At 37.8% G+C, this 25,669-nt stretch overlaps 1 protein-coding gene across 6 annotated transcripts in view; it reads right to left on the bottom strand.

Moving 5' to 3' along the window:
* The window catches only part of LOC139144653 (nuclear receptor corepressor 1-like), a 68,880-nt gene that overhangs the window by 13,375 nt on the left and 29,836 nt on the right, over positions 1–25,669 (bottom strand). The window contains exons 6-22 of one of the 6 annotated variants that reach the window (XM_070715368.1): positions 25,301–25,420; positions 24,973–25,029; positions 24,527–24,579; positions 24,109–24,175; positions 23,397–23,482; positions 21,178–21,264; positions 20,696–20,874; positions 20,135–20,277; positions 19,438–19,589; positions 17,198–17,268; positions 16,473–16,641; positions 15,713–15,828; positions 14,714–14,821; positions 13,058–13,251; positions 7,189–7,921; positions 3,420–4,224; positions 937–1,136 (exon numbers count right to left, since the gene is read on the bottom strand). In XM_070715368.1, the coding sequence (XP_070571469.1) occupies positions 937–1,136; positions 3,420–4,224; positions 7,189–7,921; positions 13,058–13,251; positions 14,714–14,821; positions 15,713–15,828; positions 16,473–16,641; positions 17,198–17,268; positions 19,438–19,589; positions 20,135–20,277; positions 20,696–20,874; positions 21,178–21,264; positions 23,397–23,482; positions 24,109–24,175; positions 24,527–24,579; positions 24,973–25,029; positions 25,301–25,420 (3,340 nt within the window). Of the gene's footprint in view, positions 1–936; positions 1,137–3,419; positions 4,225–7,188; positions 7,922–13,048; positions 13,252–14,713; positions 14,822–15,712; positions 15,829–16,472; positions 16,648–17,197; positions 17,269–19,437; positions 19,590–20,134; positions 20,278–20,695; positions 20,875–21,177; positions 21,265–23,396; positions 23,483–24,108; positions 24,176–24,526; positions 24,580–24,972; positions 25,030–25,300; positions 25,421–25,669 lie in introns of all 6 variants that reach the window. The other 5 variants (XM_070715363.1, XM_070715367.1, XM_070715365.1 and 2 more) reach the window with 5 other exon arrangements.

Raw genomic sequence — 25,669 nt, 5'->3', positions numbered from 1 at the left:
TTTAAATGTATTACTATGGACAGAGCTCGAAATTAACTTTTTTCCCTGGTAGTCCACTTGGGCTACCATTTTCTGAAGTTGGTAGCCCAGTGACAATGATTGGTAGCCCATGCATATTTTTTCAGGAATATCTTTTTTCGTTAACCAGACAAGAAAAAGCTATTTTTCAAGATTCTGCCCATAAAGTGAATTTTCTAGTCATTTGATGTGAATATTGCACACCTTTAATACCCAAGGAAACAGGTATAATTGACGTTATATTAGTGATACTCAAAAGTTTGGTGACCTATTGACAACCGGTTTCACTGTCAGAGTTGTATGCAAATTTTGATAGTCATCATGAAAACGATACAACCTTTTCAGCACTGAGACATACTGTAGCAGGGCTAAAAATAGACCATTGGCTTTCTGTAGGGAGGAGGCATATAATTTCTTTGTAATTGTGATTAATATATTATGATCAAAATGCAACAAAAATGCATTTTCATTGGCTATCATTTCCTGTGCTTGTCATTCAAGTATGGCAGTTCAGATATAGAAACTTTGTTGCATAACAAAGTCATAGTGTGGCCTTTCTGTGTCAAGCTGGGTTTGACTGCATTTAGCTGGTCCCAAAGTGACAGACCGGACATGGCATGCCAAGTACTGACTGAATTTCAGGTCCCAGGATTTTGGTAGCCCTAGAGAAAAGTTGGTAGTCTGTAGACGCAGGACTACCGCTAATTTTGAGCACTGATGGATAATTTGTATATCAAGACAGTGTTAAGACAGAATGCGCCTTGGGGAAAGACATTTGGACTCTTAAATGTTTTCAATTCTTTTCTGATCTACCACTTGTGGGGGCTCATATTAAAGCTGTTGGTGTGACTCAACAACTCCATGCACTGAAATCCTTCAGTCACCTTACTAATCCATACACTGAAAGCTGGTACTCACCTCTGGTAATAGATCCTGGTTCCTGCACCATTGGTGTACCCCTGGTAATAGAACCAGCTTGTTCTGAAACAGGCACAGGAGTTCCTCTTGTAATAGATCCGATAGGACTTTCTTGTCGAGGCGATGTTTGAGGTGGACTTTTCATCAGCAAACCTTCTTGTCTATACGGCGTTCCTCGAGATATTGAACCACCTTCATATCTGTCAACCAAATATTGATGTGAATACGCAACAAATGAAAACGATTTGTTTTCAGAGAATAAAAAAATACCAACACGCATTAGAAAAGAAGGGGCAGATGTAGATAACAGTGTATTCTCATGGAAGTAGTCACAAAGTGTCATTGATAGGATAGGGATGAGGTGAGGGTTGTAAATGTAATCCTAAAATGTGCATTCAAAGTTAGTCCTCTTTCTCCCAAGTGGTATTTATTTCTATGGTTTGTCTATGGAATCTGCTAGAATTAGGATTAACAACACTAAAGCCCCTGTAGCTGTAACTCTTGAAATTTGACCTGAAAAAGGCTTTCTATTTGTTTTCTTTAAATTCTACAAATTTGAAGGATACAGTCTTATACTACTGAAATATTGGACAAGTAAATTTAAATTTTAATCTTTATTTTGATTTCCCGCCATTTTTAAAAACTGGTTATATTACAAAGAAAAAAAAGCATATCATGTGCCAGTGGAAAACATTCAGCACTATTCATTATATTGGACTACTCTGTTGTTTCTGTGAAGATTCCAATGCATATATGCACGACGTACAGTGTTTTTGCTTTATTTGCATGATGGCGCCATTTTATGTTTGGGCAAATGTTTATTATTTATCTTGCTCAAATTATTATGTGCAGTCCCAGTAGACAGCTTATTAGACTTGTATAAACACCCCTCAATGAGTACATTCCAATGAACTTGTTTGAGTTTAGAAGTAAAATCACAAAAATAATGATAAAAGATACAGCTATTGGGCTTTTCCCAACTACCTCTGAAGCTATGAATCTTAACACAGAACCTCGAACAGATGCACTTATGACACATTTTGATGAATGCTACAACAACCTTGCTGCTTTCCCAATACATGGCAGTGTCTCTTCATTGTATTGATATCGAGAGAACATTTACAACCTTCAACAACCTACAACATACTGTGGGAATATATGTATCTAGATGGTGATGTCGCAGTGTTCTGTGTTGTGATACGTACCTTGATAGTGATGTGGCAGAATACTGTGTTGTGGTACGTACCTTGATGATGATGTGGCAGTGTACTGTGTAGTGATACGTATCTAGATGGTGATGTGGCAGTGTACTGTGTAGTGATACGTACCTTGATGATGATGTGGCAGTGTACTGTGTAGTGATACGTATCTAGATGGTGATGTGGCAGTGTACTGTGTAGTGATACGTATCTAGATGGTGATGTGGCAGTGTACTGTGTGATACGTACCTAGATGGTGATGTGGCAGTATACTGTGTGGTGATATATACCTTGACGGTTATGCGGCAGTGTACTGTGTAATGATCCGTACCTTGATGGTGATATGGCAGTGTACTGTGTTTGTGATACGTACCTTGATGGTGATATGGCAGTGTACTGTGTAGTGACACCTATCTTGATAGTGATATGGCAGTGTACTGTGCAGTGGTACGTACCTTGATGGTGATATGGCAGTGTACTGTGTAGTGATCCGTACCTTGATGGTGATATGGCAGTGTACTGTGTAGTGATAGTACATACCTTGATGGTGATATGGCAGTGTACTGTGTAGTGATACGTACCTTGATGGTGATATGGCAGTGTACTGTGTAGTGATAGTACATACCTTGATGGTGATATGGCAGTGTACTGTGCAGTGATACGTACCTTGATGGTGATATGGCAGTGTACTGTGTAATGATCCATACCTTGATGGTGATATGGCAATGTACTGTGTAGTGATAGTACATACCTTGATGGTGATATGGCAGTGTACTGTGTAGTGATACGTACCTTGATGGTGATATGGCAGTGTACTGTGTAGTGATACGTACCTTGATGGTGATATGGCAGTGTACTGTGTAGTGATACGTACCTTGATGGTGATATGGCAGTGTACTGTGTAGTGATACATACCTTGATGGTGATATGGCAGTGTACTGTGTAGTGATACGTACCTTGATGGTGATATGGCAGTGTACTGTGTAGTGATACGTACCTTGATAGTGATATGGCAGTGTACTGTGTAGTGATACGTACCTTGATGGTGATATGGCAGTATACTGTGTAGTGATAAGTACCTTGATGGTGATGTGGCAGTGTACTGTGTAGTGATACGTACCTTGATGGTGATATGGCAGTGTACTGTGTAGTGATACGTACCTTGATGGTGATATGGCAGTGTACTGTGTAGTGATACGTACCTTGATGGTGATATGGCAGTGTACTGTGTAGTGATACGTACCTTGATGGTGATATGGCAGTGTACTGTGTAGTGATACGTACCTTGATGGTGATGTGGCAGTGGGAACATAGCTGACTGGAGTTCCTTGAGTGATTGATCCAACAGCTGATGGCATTCCTAATGGAGAAGGCTTATCTGCTTTCATTGGCTTAGGAGATGTTTTTGCCACCAGAGGGGGTGGTGGTGGTACAGATGGTTTCGTAGTTCTAGAGGAAGGTCGTGATGGTGGCTGTACAAGTCCTCTTTCAGATGCAGGGATGAGTGCATATGGAGAGCCAGTTCTCGGTGGCAAGCCAGGTTTGCCCATACCTTGTCCTTGATTGGGTGGAGTTGTCATGTATGCACGTTCACGTTCTGCGTGTTCTTGTTGCTGTCGCATTACTTCAGCCTGTGCATGTGTGATGTACATACTTTCTGGGTAGTAGTACTGCATCGGTGCCTGTACCATATGCCTTGGCATCTGATGTCCAAAACGCTGAAAGTACGCTTCTTGATCATAGTGCTGTGAAGTGTGTGAAATATGTGGCGAGATATATGGTGACGATGATCGGGATCGCGCTCTCTGTTTGACCATGACCTCTGAACTTTCCATGCGTTGCTGTGCCATAGCTGCCTTACTTTCAGCACTCATACTCAAATCTTCAGGTTTATCTACGGGCATCTTACATTCCTCGGCTTCTACTTTAGTCGGCATGAACATTTTCCTCTCTGTATTGATGCTGGTGACAGGGCTTGTGGCTCTCATGATGGTTGGTGTGACAGTATGCACTGTACTTCCTAATACTGACATTGGAGAAATTCTCTCCTTAGGCGGCTCCTTCTCTTCATTGACCTTGGTTTCCATTCCTGAAAACAAAGTGTATAAATCAATAAGTCAACTAGAATTCCCTGTAACTATTTCACAGCATAACCATTGGAATTTTCCTTGTGTTGTGTGCGGTGAGGTCTGATCTAGAGACAGGGATACTTGGCATATATAGATTAGATATCTTCAGGTTGTCATGTACCTTGCGTTGCTTCCCAAAGTGATGCTCTAAGATAAAGACTTTTCACACCCATGAAGTATTTTTCACCATTTTTTGACATAAGAGTAAAACTCCAGATCACATTTTTACCTTTTGCTGGAGTTTAAGTATGAACAAAGTGTAATTCAAAAGTTGTTGCCTTCACATCAAAATTTTACTTGGTGAAGGTTTGGATATCATCTTTAATATTTAATATATTATTTTGTTTATTGGGAAGCAAAGCATAGTACACTGACTCTGACGCCATTCAAAAGAGATAGCAATTGCAGCATTGTTGTAAATATACATCAAATGTGAGATGCACAAAATATAAACAAACCAAGACAAAGAATTATCAGTCCACATGGGAATGTGGCTTCAGTTGCAGTGTTCCATGTCATATCAACACGGCAAATGAAACAATGTTAGTGTCAAACAATCACTTCAATCATAGTTTAATACTTCATAAGATATATGACGAAATTTTCAAAGTTCTGGTAAGTACTTTGGTGCCTTTGGTCATTGGGTGGTAGAGCTCCCTCAACACCAGGCATTGAAATACTTGTCAGGCCTGTACAGATTACATTTTTAAATGGAATTTAAACTTTGCATTTGGCAAGTGAACCAGTAAGGAACTAAATGCGCTTGAAAGTTGGACATATATTTAAAATTCTAACCCAGATCAGTAATGTGATCAATGACAATGATGTACATATGTGTGTGTGTACATCAACGAAAAGTTGCCTTAGAACATACAAACTTACAACCATTTTCAGTAATAGATAGCGAAGCCACTGCAGTGAACTGCAATAAAACTGCTCACACTAATTAGTTTCAGCTGTAGCCAGCTGGCAAAGTCGACAACATTGTATGTCCCATGCAGACAGTTTGTCTGGGGAAGTTGAAATAAAAAAGATTTGTACATGGACCAGTGCATGGTAATGTTACATTGTATCTTAATCTTGAACACAGGGTGCCAATCGTAAACTCTCATTTACAACCCGAGCCTCAGACAGAGCTAGTTTTGCCTTTGTACAAGCAGACTTTTTGTCTGTATCAAGTAGCCTTGTTCAACACCAAAGTGGCCACGGCTACAGCTTAAACTACAGTTATGCTCAACGGAAAGTAGACGATGAGATTAAATGATACCTTACTCAATTACCAATTTACATCAGACACTTTATTTCTAAAACTACACTAGTACCTCACAATATTGCTTGCGAGCGGCAAGTTCTCAAAGACAAGAATAACAAATACCAGACCTAAATGATTCCTTAACATAACAGTCGCTTGCCTGCTTCTCTGCCGACATGAGTGCCTTATCTCTTTCCACTGGTTTATTGTCGTAATCTTATACCACGATACTAATTACACAGCGACAAAAAGACAACTGTAAGTTGGCTGAAGCATGAAGTAACATATATGCCTCTCAAAGAGATATATAAAAGGCAAATAATGAAACATCTTCATCATTCATGAATCAAACGTTTTGTCTGAAAAGCTCTTGCAAAGATATCTTGAGACAGACAATAATTATATGGTTTCTCTGGTTTGGCGAGTAATCTTGTAGAGGATTATACAAATCTGTAATTGACCCTCATCAATTTGAGCCATGAATAACAGATAGACAAAGTCTCATTTGATTGGATATAATAAACACAAAACGTTAAACATCCAATCAAATGTACTTGGAAGAGTATGCATGAGAATAGTTGCACCACTGTTTGACTGCTAGAAGAGATACACAGAACAGTGGACACACAGACAGTATTTCACATTAATCATCAGTAGCTTAGGTAATTGTAAAGTTGGCGATATGGTACATAGCTAGAGACCCCCATGCGTGATAACATTGCCAAATTAAGTTAGCTTTATCCAAATGTTTTTGTCCACACTTATCTTCACTCTAGCACAAATTTAAATTACAGAGTGGCAGTTGATTGTAACATTTTCACCACCATGGTTTGGCAAAATACCCATTGTTATCAATCGTAAGTGTGGACCTGTTTTACAAAGAATTAGGGGGGTTAGGTCGAGGCATTTTCATACAAAGAATTAGGGGTAATCTGTTTAAGGCATTTTAGTGTCAAAGAAAATGAAAATTGGCAAAAGCAGAAGTCATGATTTTAAAGATTGAAAAATCCAATCTACTTGACACTTACTGAGCAGTGTCTCAACAATGTCGGCCGGTCTACCCCGGGGATGACGTTCATTTCAGCAAGAACTACAGTTGTCTTTTTGTCGCTTTGTAATTAGTATCATGGTATAAGATTACGGCAATAAACCAGTGGAAAGAGATAAGGCACTCATGTCGGCAGAGAAGCAGGCAAACGACTGTTATGTTAAGGAATCATTTAGGTCTGGTATTTGTTATTCTTGTCTTTGAGAACTTGCCACTCGCAAGCAATATTGTGAGGTACTAGTGTAGTTTTAGAAATAAAGTGTCTGATGTAAATTAGTAATTGAGTAAGGTATCATTAATCTCATCGTCTACTTTCCGTTGAGCATAACTGTAATAAGTGTAAGCAGTTTTATTGCAGTTCACGGCCGCAGCTTTGCTATCTAATACTGAAAATGGTTTATTGCACTACAGCCAAGTCAGTGAAGTGCTCATCTCTAAAAGGCATATTTTCTGATAGCATGATCACATTTCACTCATTGATAAACTGTTAGATTCTGTTCTTATTGTTTGGTGTACTCACAAAATGCACGCCTTCAGAATTTTTACTTTTTTGGAAAGATTTCTGCCTGCAAATGAAAACAAACAGTCAATCATTCTTGTGTTGAACATAGTGGAAAATCTTACCTAAATGTCTGTCGATGGCAGAGTTGATAAGATCACGTATATTACTCAACCCTTTAGTAGAGCTTGATCCAAGTAAATCAGGTAATGCACCACCAACCCTGGGGTATTTCTGTGATGGATATGCAGTACTTTCTCTCTTCTCTTTGGCCTTGGCTTCTTCCTTGGCTTTGAAATCTGTAGATGTTTCTTTACTATCCAAGTCTTTCTTTGTGCTATCAGCTGTAGATTCACTGGGTACTGTTTCTTCATCTGCACTGCATGTTGCACTACTATCATGGTCAGCTTCACTTGGTTCTGTTTTGGTAGCTGGAACACTTACTGGTAATGCAGTCTCAGACTGGCTGGGTACATCATCCTTTGAAGCGCCCTCATTGGTGGGTTGTGCCTGAGTGACTTCCACCACTGGAGTTGTTGATGCCGTATTGGTTGGAACTAAGGGGGCAGTAGATGACGATGATGATGCCGCCGTTGATGATGCTGCTGCTGCTACTGCTGCTGTTGATGATGATGTACCAGATGTTGTTGCAGTTGATGTAGACTTGCTGGCAGAGTTGGCTTCATCGTTTTCATTTTCACTGGCACTTGCAGTGCCTGAACTCTCATCATCATTGTCATCATTATCAGCATCATTTTCATCACTGGAAACTGACGACTCCTCTTCATCTTCGGATGCACCAGTGATAGTCGATGCAACACTATCAGCCGCAGAATCTCGTCGACTTCCACGTGTTATCTGTTGGCGGAAAAAATACAAAGTATAGGAATGTAGGTTATTAATGTTTTTGTAGGTCATGCAAACACTTATCATTAAATTACACAACTAGTTTCCATCAGAAAACTTGAAAAAGTACAGAAAACGCAAGCAGTGCTGACAATATTGACCACGTCAAGGATTTTGTCTGTCTCACTATCTACAGCATAAGACACTAACTTAACAAAGAAAATCATGCCTCACTTGCTTGACAAAACCAGACTAAAATCAGACACCTGACACAATGTTTGCTTTGTTAACGTTAAAGGCACAGTCCTCAAACTCTGGGCCAGGTGTCAGTTCTTGTTGACATTAATTATTTATGTGGCATAAAGTCCACTTTTCTCAAATTTTCTGTGAAGACAATCAATTTATTTTCAGAGGAGCTGAAGAAGACCCAGTGCCTTCAGCTGATATTTTATAATACTTTGTAGTCACAACGCTGTAGAGAACTTTTAAGGTTCCAAGACAAGAAATTGACCTTTTTAAGCTAACAATTCTCTAGTGGTTAATAAGCTCAGAAACCCTGTAAATTATATATTTTCGAAAAGCCTAGATATAGGGGAACATTTTGGTCACCATAGTGTCACCATTGTTTACATAACTATCACGTGACACATAATTTGCATAACCTTTCAAAAATCGGTTTTCCCTATGTTTTGTTTCAATGCTTTGAGATATATGGTTGAAATTTGAGTGTGTGCAAGCTGTCCTAAGGATCTCCCAAAGTATGTCTCAGAATTTTTTAAACCTTCTTAAACAATTTTTATGCCAGAAAAACTTCCAGAGCTGTGAATGTAACCCCAGTTGATTTCTTTAAAATTGTGCTCAATAAAAACTAAGCAAGATATAAAAAATCTCAGACTCACTTTTGAAGAGCATTGTGACAGCTTGCATTCCAGCAAGTTTGAGTCAGATATTTTGAAGTATTGAGACAAAACATAGAGAAAACCGATTTTTGAAAGGTTATGCAAATTACCTTTCACGTGATAGTAATATGTATAATGGTGACACTGTGGTAACCAAAATGTTGCCCTACATCCAGGCTTTCAGAAAATGTATAATTTATGGAGGTTCTAAGCTTATTGAGCACCAGAGAATTGTTAGATTAAAAAAGGTCAACTTCTTGTCTTGGAACCTTAAGACATAAAAAAACAAAATGTATTCACATATTCTTGTTCAGCTTACATGTAATAATCGACTTGAGAAATTGCTCAAACTTTGATTGAATGAAGTTATCAATAGAAAAAAACATTTCAAGAGCAAGTAAATAATTATGCGAGCTACATTACTCATAATTTGCATTGTGAGTTATTAATCAATCATGGAAACCATCATTCAATACATGACTTGTTCAACGGTTGGAAAGTATTCTCACAAATGTCCTCATCTTGTCAGACTTTTCATCTTGACAGATTCTGAGTGACCTATGTTGCTGGTACACTGGTGATGTGGGGCTGATACCAACACAATTTACCTACATTCCATCACTAACCTAGGCCAGAGTGATTGGCTACTGTTATTGAAACACAATTAGTCACATTCCATCACTAACCTGGGCCAGTGTGATTGGCTACTGTTATTGCGACAAAATTTACCCACATTCCATCACTAACCAAGGCCAGTGTGATTGGCTACTGTTATTGCGACACAATTAGTTACATTCCATCACTAACCTAGGCCAGAGTGATTGGCTACTGTTATTGAAACACAATTAGTCACATTCCATCACTAACCTAGGCCAGAGTGATTGGCTACTGTTATTGCAACACAATTAGTTACATTCCATCACTAACCTGGGCCAGTGTGATTGGCTACTGTTATTGCAACACAATTAGTTACATTCCATCACTAACCTGGGCCAGTGTGATTGGCTACTGTTACTGCAACACAATTAGTTACATTCCATCACTAACCTGGGCTAGAGTGATTGGCTACTGTTATTGCAACACAATTAGTTACATTCCATCACTAACCTGGGCCAGAGTGATTGGCTACTGTTATTGCAACACAATTAGTTACATTCCATCACTAACCTGGGCCAGTGTGATTGGCTACTGTTATTGCAACACAATTAGTCACATTCCATCACTAACCTGGGCCAGAGTGATTGGCTACTGTTATTGCAACACAATTAGTTACATTCCATCACTAACCTGGGCTAGAGTGATTGGCTACTGTTATTGCAACACAATTAGTTACATTCCATCACTAACCTGGGCTAGAGTGATTGGCTACTGTTATTGCAACACAATTAGTTACATTCCATCACTAACCTGGGCCAGTGTGATTGGCTACTGTTATTGCAACACAATTAGTTACATTCCATCACTAACCTGGGCTAGAGTGATTGGCTACTGTTATTGCAACACAATTAGTTACATTCCATCACTAACCTGGGCTAGAGTGATTGGCTACTGTTATTGCAACACAATTAGTTACATTCCATCACTAACCTGGGCCAGTGTGATTGGCTACTGTTATTGCAACACAATTAGTTACATTCCATCACTAACCTGGGCTAGAGTGATTGGCTACTGTTATTGCAACACAATTAGTTACATTCCATCACTAACCTGGGCTAGAATGATTGGCTACTGTTATTGCAACACAATTAGTTACATTCCATCACTAACCTGGGCTAGAGTGATTGGCTACTGTTATTGCAACACAATTAGTTACATTCCATCACTAACCTGGGCCAGTGTGATTGGCTACTGTTATTGCAAGATAATTAGTTACATTCCATCACTAACCTGGGCTAGAGTGATTGGCTACTGTTATTGCAGCACAATTAGTTACATATCATCACTAACCTGGGCTAAGGTGATTGGCTACTGTTATTGCAACACAATTAGTCACATTCCATCACTAACCTGGGCCAGTGTGATTGGCTACTGTTATTGCAACACAATTAGTTACATTCCATCACTAACCTGGGCTAGAGTGATTGGCTACTGTTATTGCAACACAATTAGTTACATTCCATCACTAACCTGGGCTAGAGTGATTGGCTACTGTTATTGCAACACAATTAGTTACATTCCATCACTAACCTGGGCCAGTGTGATTGGCTACTGTTATTGCAACACAATTAGTCACATTCCATCACTAACCTGGGCCAGAGTGATTGGCTACTGTTATTGCAACACAATTAGTTACATTCCATCACTAACCTGGGCCAGAGTGATTGGCTACTGTTATTGCAACACAATTAGTTACATTCCATCACTAACCTGGGCTAGAGTGATTGGCTACTGTTATTGCAACACAATTAGTTACATTCCATCACTAACCTGGGCCAGTGTGATTGGCTACTGTTATTATCAGGCTTCAGTGCACAGTAATAAAGGTTAATGTACTTGTTACATGACTTAAATGTCACTGAGCTATTATCTAGTGTTGAATCACTCACTGTCTTATCATCAACTCTTCAATACAATTCATTATTCAAGATTTTTATCAGTATTTACAGCATGAGATCTGATGGACAGGTCATATGAAATGAACCACTAATTAGCACTCATTATGACTGTAGATTTGTCAAGAAATTGGTACAACACTGACTAGGGTGTTGACAGCAGGACAATGGTCAACTTTACACCAATGTTCATTGTAGCATTGTATGCGTCAATCACTTCCTGTGAAATTTCTACCATTTCCACCATGATAATGGTCATCATTGAGTAATTAATATAAATATTGTTTTGCATATTACTTCTGAGAGTATATCAGAAATTTATCAGACATTTTTGCAAAGTAATGATCTTTGATGAAATGTAATATAAGCCGAATGCTGTTTGTTATCTCAACCGTCTCAACCATTAAATTTGCAACCTTGTATGAAAACTGACTCAATCAGAACAATTGCATCAAGACATAATCTACATCAGAGTCATAAGTTGGACAGTGACAATCTCGACGTAACAAACACAAACAGCACAGCATATATAATCAACAAAACAGTACCCGTAAATAAAACAAAGTCACTGCTAAATGCCATAAATAATTATTTGACTGGTCACTTTGTGGTTATATAGGATATATTACACATTTCTCTTTGATTTCTAATTACATTCATGACAATTTCAATCACATTTGGTTGCTAATTTTGATAAATTTTAGATTAATGAAGATAACTCTACTCCTTAGATTTTCCAGTCTTTCATGCCAATATCTGTTCAGCAGAAAAATGCACATTATTTTAACAAATTCCTGAAAAACTGACAATTTGCCCAGCCAGTTTAACGGAAATCTTACAATTAACCTGGCAATTAAGTTTTTCTTCTTGATATAATTCAATTACAAATACATTTTCTATGGGTTACAATAATGTACAAACCAAAATAATCACATTGCAAAGGAAATAACTTTGAATGATATGTACAGGAGAAATCAAAATTTACTGATATCACTCAAATGAGTAAGAACAAAATCAATTTTTCAATCAAAAGAGGGGATGTGATGTGACGTAATAGGAGAAATTGTTGAGGTACACACAATGAAAGCATGTTTCTCAGAGCTGCATAATACATACATATACAAATACAGATGCACTGCATATCAATACACCTGTAGGCAAACAACATACATTGAGGACATGACATTTGTATAGCCATGCCATAAATTACACCCAATTCAAACTGCCATTGACATAATCTTTGTAATCCAGGCCACCCAATCAGCAAATGGACACCATACCACACAATAAGACACCTCAAGCATTAACAGACAATCTAGTTCAAATGTGGAGGAAAGTAATTTGATCTCATTCAGTGCTTAACTAAATGCAGAGTATTTCTGTACTATGACTAGATCACTAAATACAATATTTCTGTACTATGACTATAGATCACTAAATATAATATTTTTGTAAGATGACTATAGTATAGTGACTCTATACAGGGTATTTCTATACGATGACTACAGATCACTAAATACAAATCACTTATATATTCAGAGTATTTCTGTAAGATGACTATAGATGACTCAATATAGAGTATTTATGTAATATGACTATAATTCAGTGAAATCTATCACCTCAACCTCTGCATTTGTAAACAAATAAACAAACAAAAAACAAACTAGAAAAACAGAAAATGTATTCACATTTCCTACCCGTCTCTTCTTGTACTGTTGAACCAATGCTTCCAGATTAAACTTGCGTTTGTAGTTGAAGTAGAAATTCTTGCACTGGGCGTCAGTTTTGGAGCCAACCATTTGAGATATGGCAGCCCAGTCACGACCAAAGTCTTTCAAGCCCTGCTTGGCACGTTCCATTTCATCCTCTGTCCATCTAGATGACTCTACAACTGAAGTAGGAAATCCTAGGTCAGTCACACCATTGCTGGTGTTAACCACACGTACATTGGAGTTTATCCATGGCTGTCTGTATACAGTCAGAGAATCCGCCTTCCTATGGTTTGTCTTTCTCACTTTGGGCATTATTTTGCCTTGCACAACTCACATACATTGTTTAGCATGGTTTAGCATTGTTAGTCTGAAGACACACTAAAAGTACAGGGCCACCTAAGATAATACCCATTGTATACAACTCTTTACGCTGATCTATTTATGGCAACTAATTTGCATATTATTCTCCCTTTGACCTGTTCAGGAAAAACCTTGGGTCTTTTTTGTGCAACTCTCTATTCAGATCAGTCCATTCATAAGGTCAATGAACCTTGCATGAGACTATTAGCATAAGGATATTGGGGTCAGTCACCCATGCCTTGCTGATTTCACTGAATCAATATCCAGGTTTGTCAGCAGTTTTTAAATTGCATACATCTAGCCATCAGATCCAATCCAAATTAATGACAGATGTGCCATTTGGCAATATGTAATTTCATATTTGCACAAAGTGAAATATATTTTGCAAATTCTTTCCCTGTTGACCCACTCCTGACATCAAAGTACACAGCTTGGCTTGGCTCTTTATCGATTTCATGACAATTAATCTAAATGACAGATAGTTCCACTCAAACACAAACACTCCTGGAGTACACACTTTAACCCTTCACCTCTGACCTTTACTCCTTTTCACTGTACACTTTATATCACGCTATGAAATACTGCCCTCCTACTACAAGACTGTAAACACTGGTAATTTCTACTTTTCTGAAACTCAACTGAAAAATTGTTTTTTTTGTTTCTCAACTTAATCTTTGCCAACCACAGGCTTTTTCACCAATACACCCTGTTAATTTTGTTTCCTTCAGTTTATTGAACTGTATTATGTGTAAACTGCAAGATATTTGATGTTGAATGTGTACATTGACATCAATTAATAGCAAAACACACACTTGATAGCTAGACTTTGTAGACATCCACTTGTAATTATCACTCTCAGAGGCAATAATACAATTTAAAGTGTAAAAACAAGGGACATGTACTGTCTATCAACACATTCATAATTTCAATGACAAACACTGCCTGTCATATGTCAAATTCACGCCATGAATTGTGACCAATACTCAAAGTATTCACTGTCATGATTTCCCCTGCTCTTCAACTACTAGTTGGAAATGTCACTGTTAGTTACAACAGATGTTATGAAACATGTTTACCCTGTGCACAGTACATACACATAAACACCCAACAACAGTAAAAACTCAACATGACTGGGCTTGCATAGCTTTCACTGTTGTGGAAGGGTTTTTCATCTTGTTGACACTGTTTACATCCAAGGCAAGGTCAAAACAATGTCAAATTAATGATGCAAATTTGATAAAACCATGCAAGCTAAAAGACCAAGATTTATCCAAATCTTACCATGTTCAGCAGCTTCATGGGCAGAAAGTGGTTCAGTTTCACTTCCTAATCTTCTTGCAATCCGATTAAAACAAGCTGCACAGCATTTATTGATATCCTCTGTAAGACCTTTGGATAAAGGCAAACAATGTTAAACATGACATGACTCTTTCAATTGATATCATCTGTAAGACCTTTGGATAAAGGCAAACAATATTACACATGACATGACTCTTTCAATGAAATTTAGCATAACAATGTCACCATGTCTTTCTAGACAAAAAAATTGCATATCTTCACTTAACAAAGCTATTCACAGATTTAAGAAGAGGATATGACCCTAAAAATGTTAACACAATTTTCAAATTAGCAAAATCTCATACAACAAACACAGTTTTGTCCAGAAATAGCTGACACAATGGCATGTTAGTATGAGATTATGTCCTTAGCTAGTTGCATGTAAAACAATGCAGCAGAATTTTCCCAATCTCCTCCCTAGCATACCAGACTACCGACCACCCCACCAATAAAACCCCTCTATTACACTACCCTGATAGTATTAACATACATACATACAGGCATATGTTTTCACAGCCTGCCACAATCAGTCTAGGTGTTGCTGTATTACAGCACCTACCTCAACTAACACACACCTATCACCCACATCCTGTCAATGGTCACCATACTTGGCACATTGCCAACACATTATCAAATCAATGACTTACACTGTGCCATAATATCTCTACCCTCATTACCAGTTTATCGGATTTTTTGTTCACACAATGATGGCAGTAAATATATTTTCTGTCATTACTCAACCCACACATTGGTGAAGGCAATTTATATTAATTGTGTGTAAATACTAAAAGAACATTTTTAACTATCACAAGGAGAATGGGACCAGTAAAATGACATCAGTGACACATCAAAATGTAAATAAAAACATCCTGTACTGTTGTAACAAAACATAACATGGCATAGTATTTCTCTTCAGTCAATAATCTACTGTGATTGTCCTACCTAACTCTTCAGAGATAGCCTTCTTCTGTTCATCAGCAATCTCTGACCATTTATTCGGCAGTGGTTTCAATCGTCTTACTTTGCGTTTTGGAGTTTTACAGGTCGGTAGTGGACACCTACAGAGGAATAAATCAGGATTTCATGAATTAAAAAGTTTGTAATGCAGTGGTGTGGATCAAATGACTCTATCACGTGGTTACAGTGAAACCATTCAAATATTGTTGTTTGTTTGTTGTCAAGATGGATACTTTCCTCCAGTAAAGACTATTAATAGTCAAGGAGTTTTCAATACATAATTACTGTTTGTTCCAAATATTGATGGATCACTTTGTTGTATGGTATGTATGACATTGGAGCTGATATTACACAAAAGGATCCACTGTTGAATCTTGTAAAGTGAGTGGTCTGGATTATGATGTCACTTGTTCATTTTTTTAAAAACATTAAGCAGAACTATCTGATTTCATGGAGACTCTCTCTCTCTCTCTCTCTCTCTCTCTCTCTCTCTCTCTCTCTCTCTCTCTCTCTCTCTCTCTCACTCTCACACACACACACACACACACACACACACACACACACACACACACACACTCAGGCACAAACACCTAAGACATACACAAAGATATACAGACAGACACACAGACACAGAAACAGACAAACACAGACACAGACAGACATAGGCACATACACAGACACTCGCACACACACACACCAGGTCTATCTGATAATCCCTCCCATTGATGACTTGAAAAACACTTACTTTTGATCATATCTTCTCCTGATAGATCTACATCTACAGCTGCTGCAAACTCTCATGTTTGGTGTGACTTCACTCTCTCGGACTCCAAACATATCACAGTTACTCTTGTTGACAGGCCTACTTAGACTGTACGCATCAAGAGGATTCTTGCACAGGGAACAGGTTGTAGCTGAACCTCAACCAAAACAAATGCTCAATATCAACCATACATGTAAAACTCAGTTACAAATGTGATGACAAGATCTGATAAAAGTCACAAAAAGACACTGGATATCCCAGTCCAATGAAGTCACCACCTCAAAATTCACCACCTCAAGTCTTGTCATTGCTTCAAAATGTGAAATTCAGTGACAAATGAGATGAAATTTATTGATGAAATGATGGCCATTCTGTAGTTACCTTCACATCTTTTAACCACTAAGTCTAGTGGGTGATAAAAATTCAACTGATGTATACAGTCTAGTTATGGTGATTAACAACCAACTGACGCTATGTGTATTTGTCATGCAAAAATAGACAATTAACTTCATTTGACTTTATTCCACGTCATTTTGCTGTGAAAGTTTGATGATAACCTTCATTTCTGATTGTCCAAAAGAATTTAAGCTGATGCATCAACACAGATGCTACTACTGTAAAAACAGTTGAAGTTTACAAGCATACAATGTCTAGATGCTAAGAGTCCAATGGTATCAGTAACTATGACAACAAAAACAATAACTTACTGTCTGGCATGAGTCCAACATCAATGTCTTGATTGTGATTTAAATTATGGATATCATCGTCATGGCGATCACTGAAAGTTGCAAAATAATAGTCACTTGACTAATGACAATTAAATGAAAAAGCAATTTTATGGCTGCGTTCACAAATAACGATTAGGGGGGGGCTGGAGGAATCTCGATTGAAATCTTATTTTTTTTCAGACCCCCCCCCTAAGTACCCTAAAAAATTTCAAATGCCCCCCCTCTATATGGTCAAATTTTTCAAGTCCCCCCCCCCAACTATCACAGGCCCGCATATTTGTAAAGGATGTGAGCGCAGAAAAAATAAACATGTATTGCGCCGTTCTGCTCACAGGTGTTCAACACTACCTGTATTAGCACTTGTATAGTCATATTCCCAAGGCAAGTTCTTTAAATGCATAAGTTAATTTTTAGATTTATTGGTCTAAAAGCCAACTTGAGTTAACCCAACTCTGGCCAGGTCAATTGCTCCTGTTGAAGAGCACACAAAATGCAATCATGAGAGAGTAGGAAAATTGTGAATTCTGGCTAATTGCCGTATTGCACAGTGACCTACCAAAATATTGTTTCAAAACTACAAGACCTATATGAATTAGATGCTACTCAAAATTGACAATACCGGAAGGTTAAAATATTCCATCAAATAAATGTTTTAATCTCTGAAATTTTGGGTGTGATAATTGCAAATTTGGTTAAAAAATAAATAATTCCATTTGGTCACATACTTTTTCTTTTAGTCTTTACTATTCAAAGTTTTACCTCTGTATCATTTTATAATAAGAGTGTGAAAATTTAGAAAATCAAGCATGGTGACCCAATCTTTTTCCTTTAATATTTGATTATTCTCATATGCCAGAATTCAAACATTTCTATGTTTTCTTCCTTTGTTGCTCTCTGGCCTGATCTTGTGTACAAGTGAGTTTCACTGTCATGAGTGTCATTTGACCAAAACTCTTCTTCAACTACCATGTACATCAGAGTCAGAGCTGTCTCTGTCACTGTTCAGGTATGCAGTGACAGTGACACTGCAGTAGCATGGTAGTATCTGATAGTGACACTACCCGTAGGCAGTAGCTGTATTAACTTTGATAATTTTGGCAATGTTTTTGTTCAGTTTTACAACTACGTTCTTGTTCTACTCCCTACAGCATGTTGAATTGTCCAGTATTCAGCTTGCTATCACAGCCTATGTATGTGTACCATGCATTTGTATCACTGACAACTGACTGTCAGTCTGGACTCCAATTAAATTATCACCAAATACATATTTATATTTATATATACAGGCTTTGTCGAAAAACTAAATATTGTGTGTTTGAGCATGCTGTAGGGAGATAGCAAGAAACTGTAGTTGTTATATTGCATAGAAATATTGCAGAAATCATTAACAGTTGCAGCTTCTGCCCTGTTACGAGGCTCAAGTTTGTTTTTACGACAAATAACACATTAAGATTTTTTTTCGAGATAAAAGTCATGAAATGTGACAAAATGGTTCTAGATTTTGTTAAATTATTACTAACATTACAACATTTTGATGACATAAAAAATGGTATTCATTTTTCATTGAATTACCTACAAAAACTTGGAATTGGAAAATGTAAAACTCAAAAGGGACCCAAAAATTTCAAGTCCCCCCCCTACAGGTAGAGCAAAATTTTCAAGTCCCCCCCCTCCACTACCCCAAAAATTTTCGAATCCCCCCCTGAATTCCTCCAGCCCCCCCCCCCTAACCATTTTTTGTGAACGCAGCCTTATGGTTTTGATTTTAAAATCTATCCGAGCAATCAATAAAATGAGGTACACCAAATGTCAGTCAGGAAATGGAGTGAATTTCATATGAACTCTACAGTCACAAGATACAGCAGCAGTACAAATGTGTTTCCTTGCAGACACTGTCTAAGAATATTTTTTAATGAAGCACAGGTCTGTATATTGATGAAAATTCCACAAACTAAATGTTTTAAAACTAGTAAGTATATTGTGGAACATAGATGGGAATACATGAATGATACTATTCTGAGTTTCTGGCAATGATTAATCATAATTTGAATCCAAACCAAGTCTATCCTGTAACATATTTCTATGAGAATACAATATAAAAACAGGACAGAAAAACAACATTATTTGCAATTAGCTACAGCATAATGATCTTTGTGCAACCTTGATACAAAACAGTCTACGGCATATGTAATCAACAGTGGTGACTATTTATAACTTACTGGTTATCGCTGTCTTTGTCATCATCATCCACGGAGCGGATACCTTTGCCGCGGAATCGACCACCCTTCTTTACTGTGGCTTTCCTTGACAGTTGTTTGTAATTTTCATTCTTCTTTGTAGTGTAATAGAACAGAACACAGTCTGCAATGCTCTGAATGATAAATAAACCGACAATGTCATACTGAGAATGAAAAATAAATAGAATCTAATATTTTGAATGATAAATAAACAGACAATGTCATACTGAGAATGATACATAAATAGAAACTAATATTTTGAATAATAAATAAACAGACAATGTCATACTGAGAATGATAAATAAATAGAAACTAATATTCTGAATGATAAATAAACAGAAAAAAAAAGGAATAACAAATGTGATAAATGCACATATGGGGGTAAATTTTGCCATAATTGACTTGACTTTGCCATCTGTACAACATCTTTCAAAATTTGTAAATTCCTAGACTGGTAAAAGAAATTGACTGAAGCACTCCTAGTTAGCGAAATAGTTTGCTACCTGTGCAAAATGAGTTAAAAAAACCCACAAAATTATAAGAAATCTAATAGTATCATCAACAATACATGTGGTACCAAACTATTCAAATCACTCTTTATTCTGCATGAATAATTAATCGCCAGCTGACATTTCATTTAGCATGCACATACATATGTAAATGAACAGACGATATTTACCTTTCTGTCAAGGAAGGATGCAATCATTTGAAAGTTTTTAGGGTACTGGATAAACTTCTCTTTGAAGATAAGTTTTTCTGATTCTGTCCACAGATTCAGTAGCTGTCTGTCTTTGTACTCTTTCATTGGATCTTCAATGAGACCTGTGGTGAAAAGCGACAATGTTAATGACCTGTGAAAACAAAAGGTTACACTGCTTTGCCACAAGAGGGCGGTACTTCCATCACCTAAACCGAATCAGAGGCATACTCTAAAGCCATAGATAGATTTTGCTGATAAAAAGATGAATCAGCATACAAAAATCTCCAATTACAAAAGCTGACCGGTATTCAAGAAACAGGTCTGATAAATTCACAAACTTTATTGAAGTCTCCACTCGGTGTTCAGAGTGGTGCAGCCGTGTTGGCTGCCATGTGTTTATACCAGTGGGAAAGGTGATTACAGTTGTAATTTACTTCATGCCTTTCAGGGTGTTATCACTACACTTGATCAAAATCATACTAGCGGTCTTTAGGTGAAGTTGAATAGAATTCATGTTTCATAAATTTAGAACTATCTTACCATTTTTGTTGATAAACTTGATTCGTTTCTGTTCTGCATCGTACAACATTGGTGGCACTACGGCCAGAGTTCTCACATGGCGTTCATGTGCCTCTTGTTCACTTAGTCCATCCACAATCTCTGCCAACTCAGCATCACTGCGTGCAATGTTACCCCAATTACTACGTCCACCAGCTCTGCTTTTAGGGACAGAAACAGTCATCAATTCAAAATTTGTCAATCATACCATAAGACAATAATTAATATTCCTTGCTTAATTCCAGCTCTTCTTCAGGTGATCTTCCAACGATGGATTTTCGGTAATGTTTTAGATAATTTTTGAGCATGATACACATAAATTTCAGGTTTACAGTAATTTAGTGCCAAGCTGTCACACAAACCATAACATAAATGCTGAAAGATAGAGATGTCGTATTTTCAATTCTTACATTTCCTTGACACAGTATTTTCAATTTTTTAATTTCTATGACGATGTCTCCTACCTGGTAAATCTATCCTGTTGTTCCCTCTGTTTCCTGATTTCTGGAAACTGTTTCTCATAAAATTCACGCACTCTGGCATCTTTCGCTCTGTTACAAATCAATAAACAAAGCATATTATTGTCAGTGTGATAGCTTTAAAAGACAATTACTGTACACTGTACATTCCTCACACCTGCTAAGTTGCCACTCATCCTTAAGTCACACCTACAGATATGCACAGCATCATGTTGAGCTCAATGACATATCTGTGCCATAACAAATCATTGTTCGTTTACCTCTGGTCTCTGGTTTGAGCATACTGCAAGGATAACGCAATATTCAAATGTATAGACTTTGACAACACCGGTGTTGTGATTAAAACCCATTAACCCTTTTCCTGCCCAGCACTCTTGTCCGTTATCCTGCCAAGTCAGTAGAAAACCGCCCCATAATATGTGCCTGCAAAAGATTGGCTCTCCTGCATCTTATGCTGCCAGGCATTTTGGCAGAAATCGCCCATTTTCAGGGTTGTTTTAGCCGTACTTATACATGTTAGACTTCAATAATTTCTACCTGCCCGTAGACAGGGGAAGGAGCTCAAGGGTTACTGCAGAAAAAAATTGAGGTCACCGGCTTTGTTTGCCCCTGGGAGTGCGTCATTTTATTGCCGTTTCATGTTTATTTTTTCGGAATAAACTCCTTCAGTATTGCGCACGTCCACTAAGCACAAACATCACCTCACTCCTCTGTTAGTCAGAGACCCTGGGGGTCGTGCTAGGGTTGCGGCAGCACTGGCAAACCTGTCCTGTTTCCCCAGGGTAGGGTCAATTGAATACGTACCTTCAACGACTTGGCAGTGTAGCACAAAAACTACGTTTTTGCCGTTGTATTAACGACATGGCTGAGCCATTGAAGCACAGCTCCACGTAGTTTAGCCAGCTCATTGGGAGTTGGCTTATGAGTGTTACCGTTCATTACCGACTTAATCGAGTGGTCCTCAGTCAGGTACGGGTTTGTACCGTCATGGCTTAGGCTGCAGCTAACCAGTGATAACCAGTCACTTCACCCAAGTCGTCAGTCTCACTTTTGCGATGCACGGGTACAACGCAATATGCTTCCATGTTCTAGCCATCGACGTGTCAACATGCCTGGCGGCCATTGTACTGCTAGCTGGTTTGCATAACAAAAGCAATCCCTGCTAAGTGCAGGCGGTATCCCCGTAGCATTGACCTTATGTCCCCTTTTGAATTCTCTGTACGCAAACAGCGTACGTAGTTACCAATGCGTCGGCAAGAGGATACATTTGCCTGCAAACCAGAGCCAATACTTTGGACGATGGAATAAATAAAAAATCCAAAGCCACGTCCATTGAATGGCACGGTGAAGGACGTTGCCTGGCTTGAACTTGCAGAGCTGAAGCCCAGCTTAGTACGTCGGACACCAGTTTGTAATGGTATTTCCGAGTCGGAGGAACAAGTCGAGCCGTCCTGTCAAAAATACGTTCTCATTTTCAGTCACGCACAACTGAATAAGTGACTTTCGTCTCGTACCATCGGCACCATCTGCCAAGTCGTTTGCAAGAGGTAGCCTTCTAGATTAGCATTGCCGAGTTGGTCAAGTTCGGCAGCAATCTCTATAGTGCCAGGCAGCCAAGTACGTCCAACTCCGCCAGAAAACGTCACCATGCTATCCTGCCAAGTCCGCTAAAAAGCGGTAAAAAAAAACAGCCCCCCTAGGTGTGGGGGACTGGCGGACAGGTTTCTGCACCTTTCCCTGTCTATCGACTCCCTGCGAACCCATTTCGAGGGGAAAAGGCGTTCCTTGTCAGAAAACCTGTCCTCGGATGACCCCTAAACGCATAGGGGATAGCAAAATGTAGTGCCGTCGACTTGGCAGGAAAGGGGGTACCCAAAAAGGGCCCGATTTCCACCGGGTTGGTAGAATAACGGTCACCAGTGCTTAGATTCTGGCTACACCGAATTTCAAGCGGATTTTCACCGACTTGGCAGGAAAAGGGTTAAAGGACATCTAATATCACATTTTCACTCAGAATTATTAATTTCAAAGATTATGAAAAATGATGAAAAAATTACAAGAATGTCTATGAAATTTTACAAATATAAAACTAGCCATGCTAAATGAAACACTCTGGGAATAAATGACTGCATAAAGACTGAAGCATTTCAGAGTTTATGTATAGACACTGATGAATAATCAAAGATATTCAAGTCTGTACCAACCTCCTCTTGGCACTGTTTTCAATTCTTTCCATTCTTTTCTCCCAAGCTTCATACAGCTGATCATAGCGTTCACATAAGTAACGTTCCTAAAACAAAAAAGGTACAACTTTGGTCAGACTCTGATTATATGAAACCAATGTTCATTTAGCTTAAGTTTTATAACAATCACTCAGTTAAGGTAGAACATACCTCGGGGACAGATGTTCAGACTCTCAAAGTTTTTTCATTCTTTTCTGATGTACCACTTGTGGGGCTTCACTTTATTGTAAAGCTCTTAGTGTAAGAAACTTGTCACCTGCCTAGTGTTTTGAAAATCGAAAATTTTATTCTTCTCCATAGAGTTAAACAAGGGATAGTGGCCATTTTGAATTTCAAATATCGGTAAATCTTGTAATTTGTTTCTCTAGTTCCAACATTTGTACGGGGACCCCAGCTTTTTTCTTGATTTAGAAAGAGAGTGATTGAAATATTCTTTGAGGAAAGTTTGAGCAAATGTTTAAGTCTTTCACTTTTGAGGCGCACACTGCCTTAACCTTTGTTGTTCAAAAGTCCTGAAGAAAATAATACACAAAATACTTCTACAAAGCAATGTGGTCCTAGGGTATTGTGACCTTTGACCTCAACACGATAGCACAACAAAAACGAAATTGAAGAACTTCAATCCATATGCTACAATAAAAGCTTCCATAAGATCACAGCCTACAAGACTTACCCTCAATTTTCTGGCATGATTACGTCGTTTGAAATACAATATTAATTTTTTCCTCATTTCCATGTTTCTGAAAAAGACAGCAGTGCAAAAAGACTTTCACAATTAAATTTCCTGTTTGATTTAATACCAATATTGGAAATTTTTTAGCAACATCCAAACATCAGTTATACTTTTGATTAAATCATACATTTAATCTCTATGTAGACTTTTGATTAAATCGTACATTTAATCTCTATGTAGTCTTTTGATTAAATCATACATTTAATCTCTATGTAGACTTTTGATTAAATCATACATTTAATCTCTATGTAGACTATCTCTTTTATGAATGAATGAACTGTGAGTGCTCCACTCTATTCATTGATAATAATCTACTATGACTGCCCAAAAGATATTTTCATGGGGATTTCTAACTTACGTTTTGATGTTTTCTTGGTACTGTTCACTATCAGAGGGTTGATTGTACATGGGCTGTAAAAGAATTGGAAACACAGTCAGCTGAGTCGACAGAAATTACTCAGTTTTCACAAATGCCTGGACAGTGTTTGCTCTATGGATCTTGACAAGTCTGAATCACGTCTCTCCTTTACCAACACTCTTATGATTCAAAATTTACAAACTGAATAGAATTTTAACTGTTCAGTTAAAAATACCAAAACACAAGACTTTTTTGCTGTTATTGTACCACACTTACAAAACTACAAAAACTCCATTTGATCCCACAGTTTGCATCAACTGAATAGAATAAGTCAATTGTCTAAAGGATTTCATAATGATAAAAAAATCCAAAAGCATGACAGGCAGTCAAACTATTTTGACAATGAGATCGACTTATCCAACTACAAATCTGGATGATCTACTTACAAATTCTATTTTAGGTCCAAGGTGTGCAAGCATGTTGTGTGCTTCTTCAGCTTTTCTCTGTTAATAAACATTAATCGTCAAATGAAATAATTGTTATTACGATTTCAGTTTAGCATTACTCATTTAAGCTTTTTTCATACATCTCTGCCTTACACTGACAGTACAATAAACATAATCATCATCATCATCATCATCATCATCATCATCATCATCATCATCACTATCGTCATCATCATCATTATCAATATCATTACAATCATTATCACAAACTTTTTCATAATTTGAACCATCTACAGATAGGATGCTGCAAACACTGACAAAGACTTACCCGGTTTTCAGCATAAATGATTTGCACAACACTCTGATGTTTTGTTTCTATGGCAATGGGTTCTGGTGATGGAGATTTTTCTGGCTCTGGTGGTTTGGCAGCCCTTTCTTCTAACTCTTGCTGTAATTACATCATAAAAAAGGCAATGATATAAACAAGCCATTAAAATACAAGTCATCGTTGATGACACAGTCCCCACTTGTTAATGGGTACTTTGATTACATGTCCTAAGAGGATAGAGTCCTCTTCATTAATTGAGACATGCCCAAGTTTTGGCTAAGGACACGAAAAAATTGTAACAAAATGGCTGCCATGCAGCCATATTGGATCATATCAAGAAACAAATTGACATACATATGTATGACATAG

This window comes from Ptychodera flava, chromosome 12, assembly GCF_041260155.1.
Source record: "Ptychodera flava strain L36383 chromosome 12, AS_Pfla_20210202, whole genome shotgun sequence".
Lineage (NCBI taxonomy): Eukaryota > Metazoa > Hemichordata > Enteropneusta > Ptychoderidae > Ptychodera > Ptychodera flava.
The sequence above is the reverse complement of the archived record's forward strand: the minus strand, read 5'-3'. Positions and strand labels throughout refer to the sequence as shown.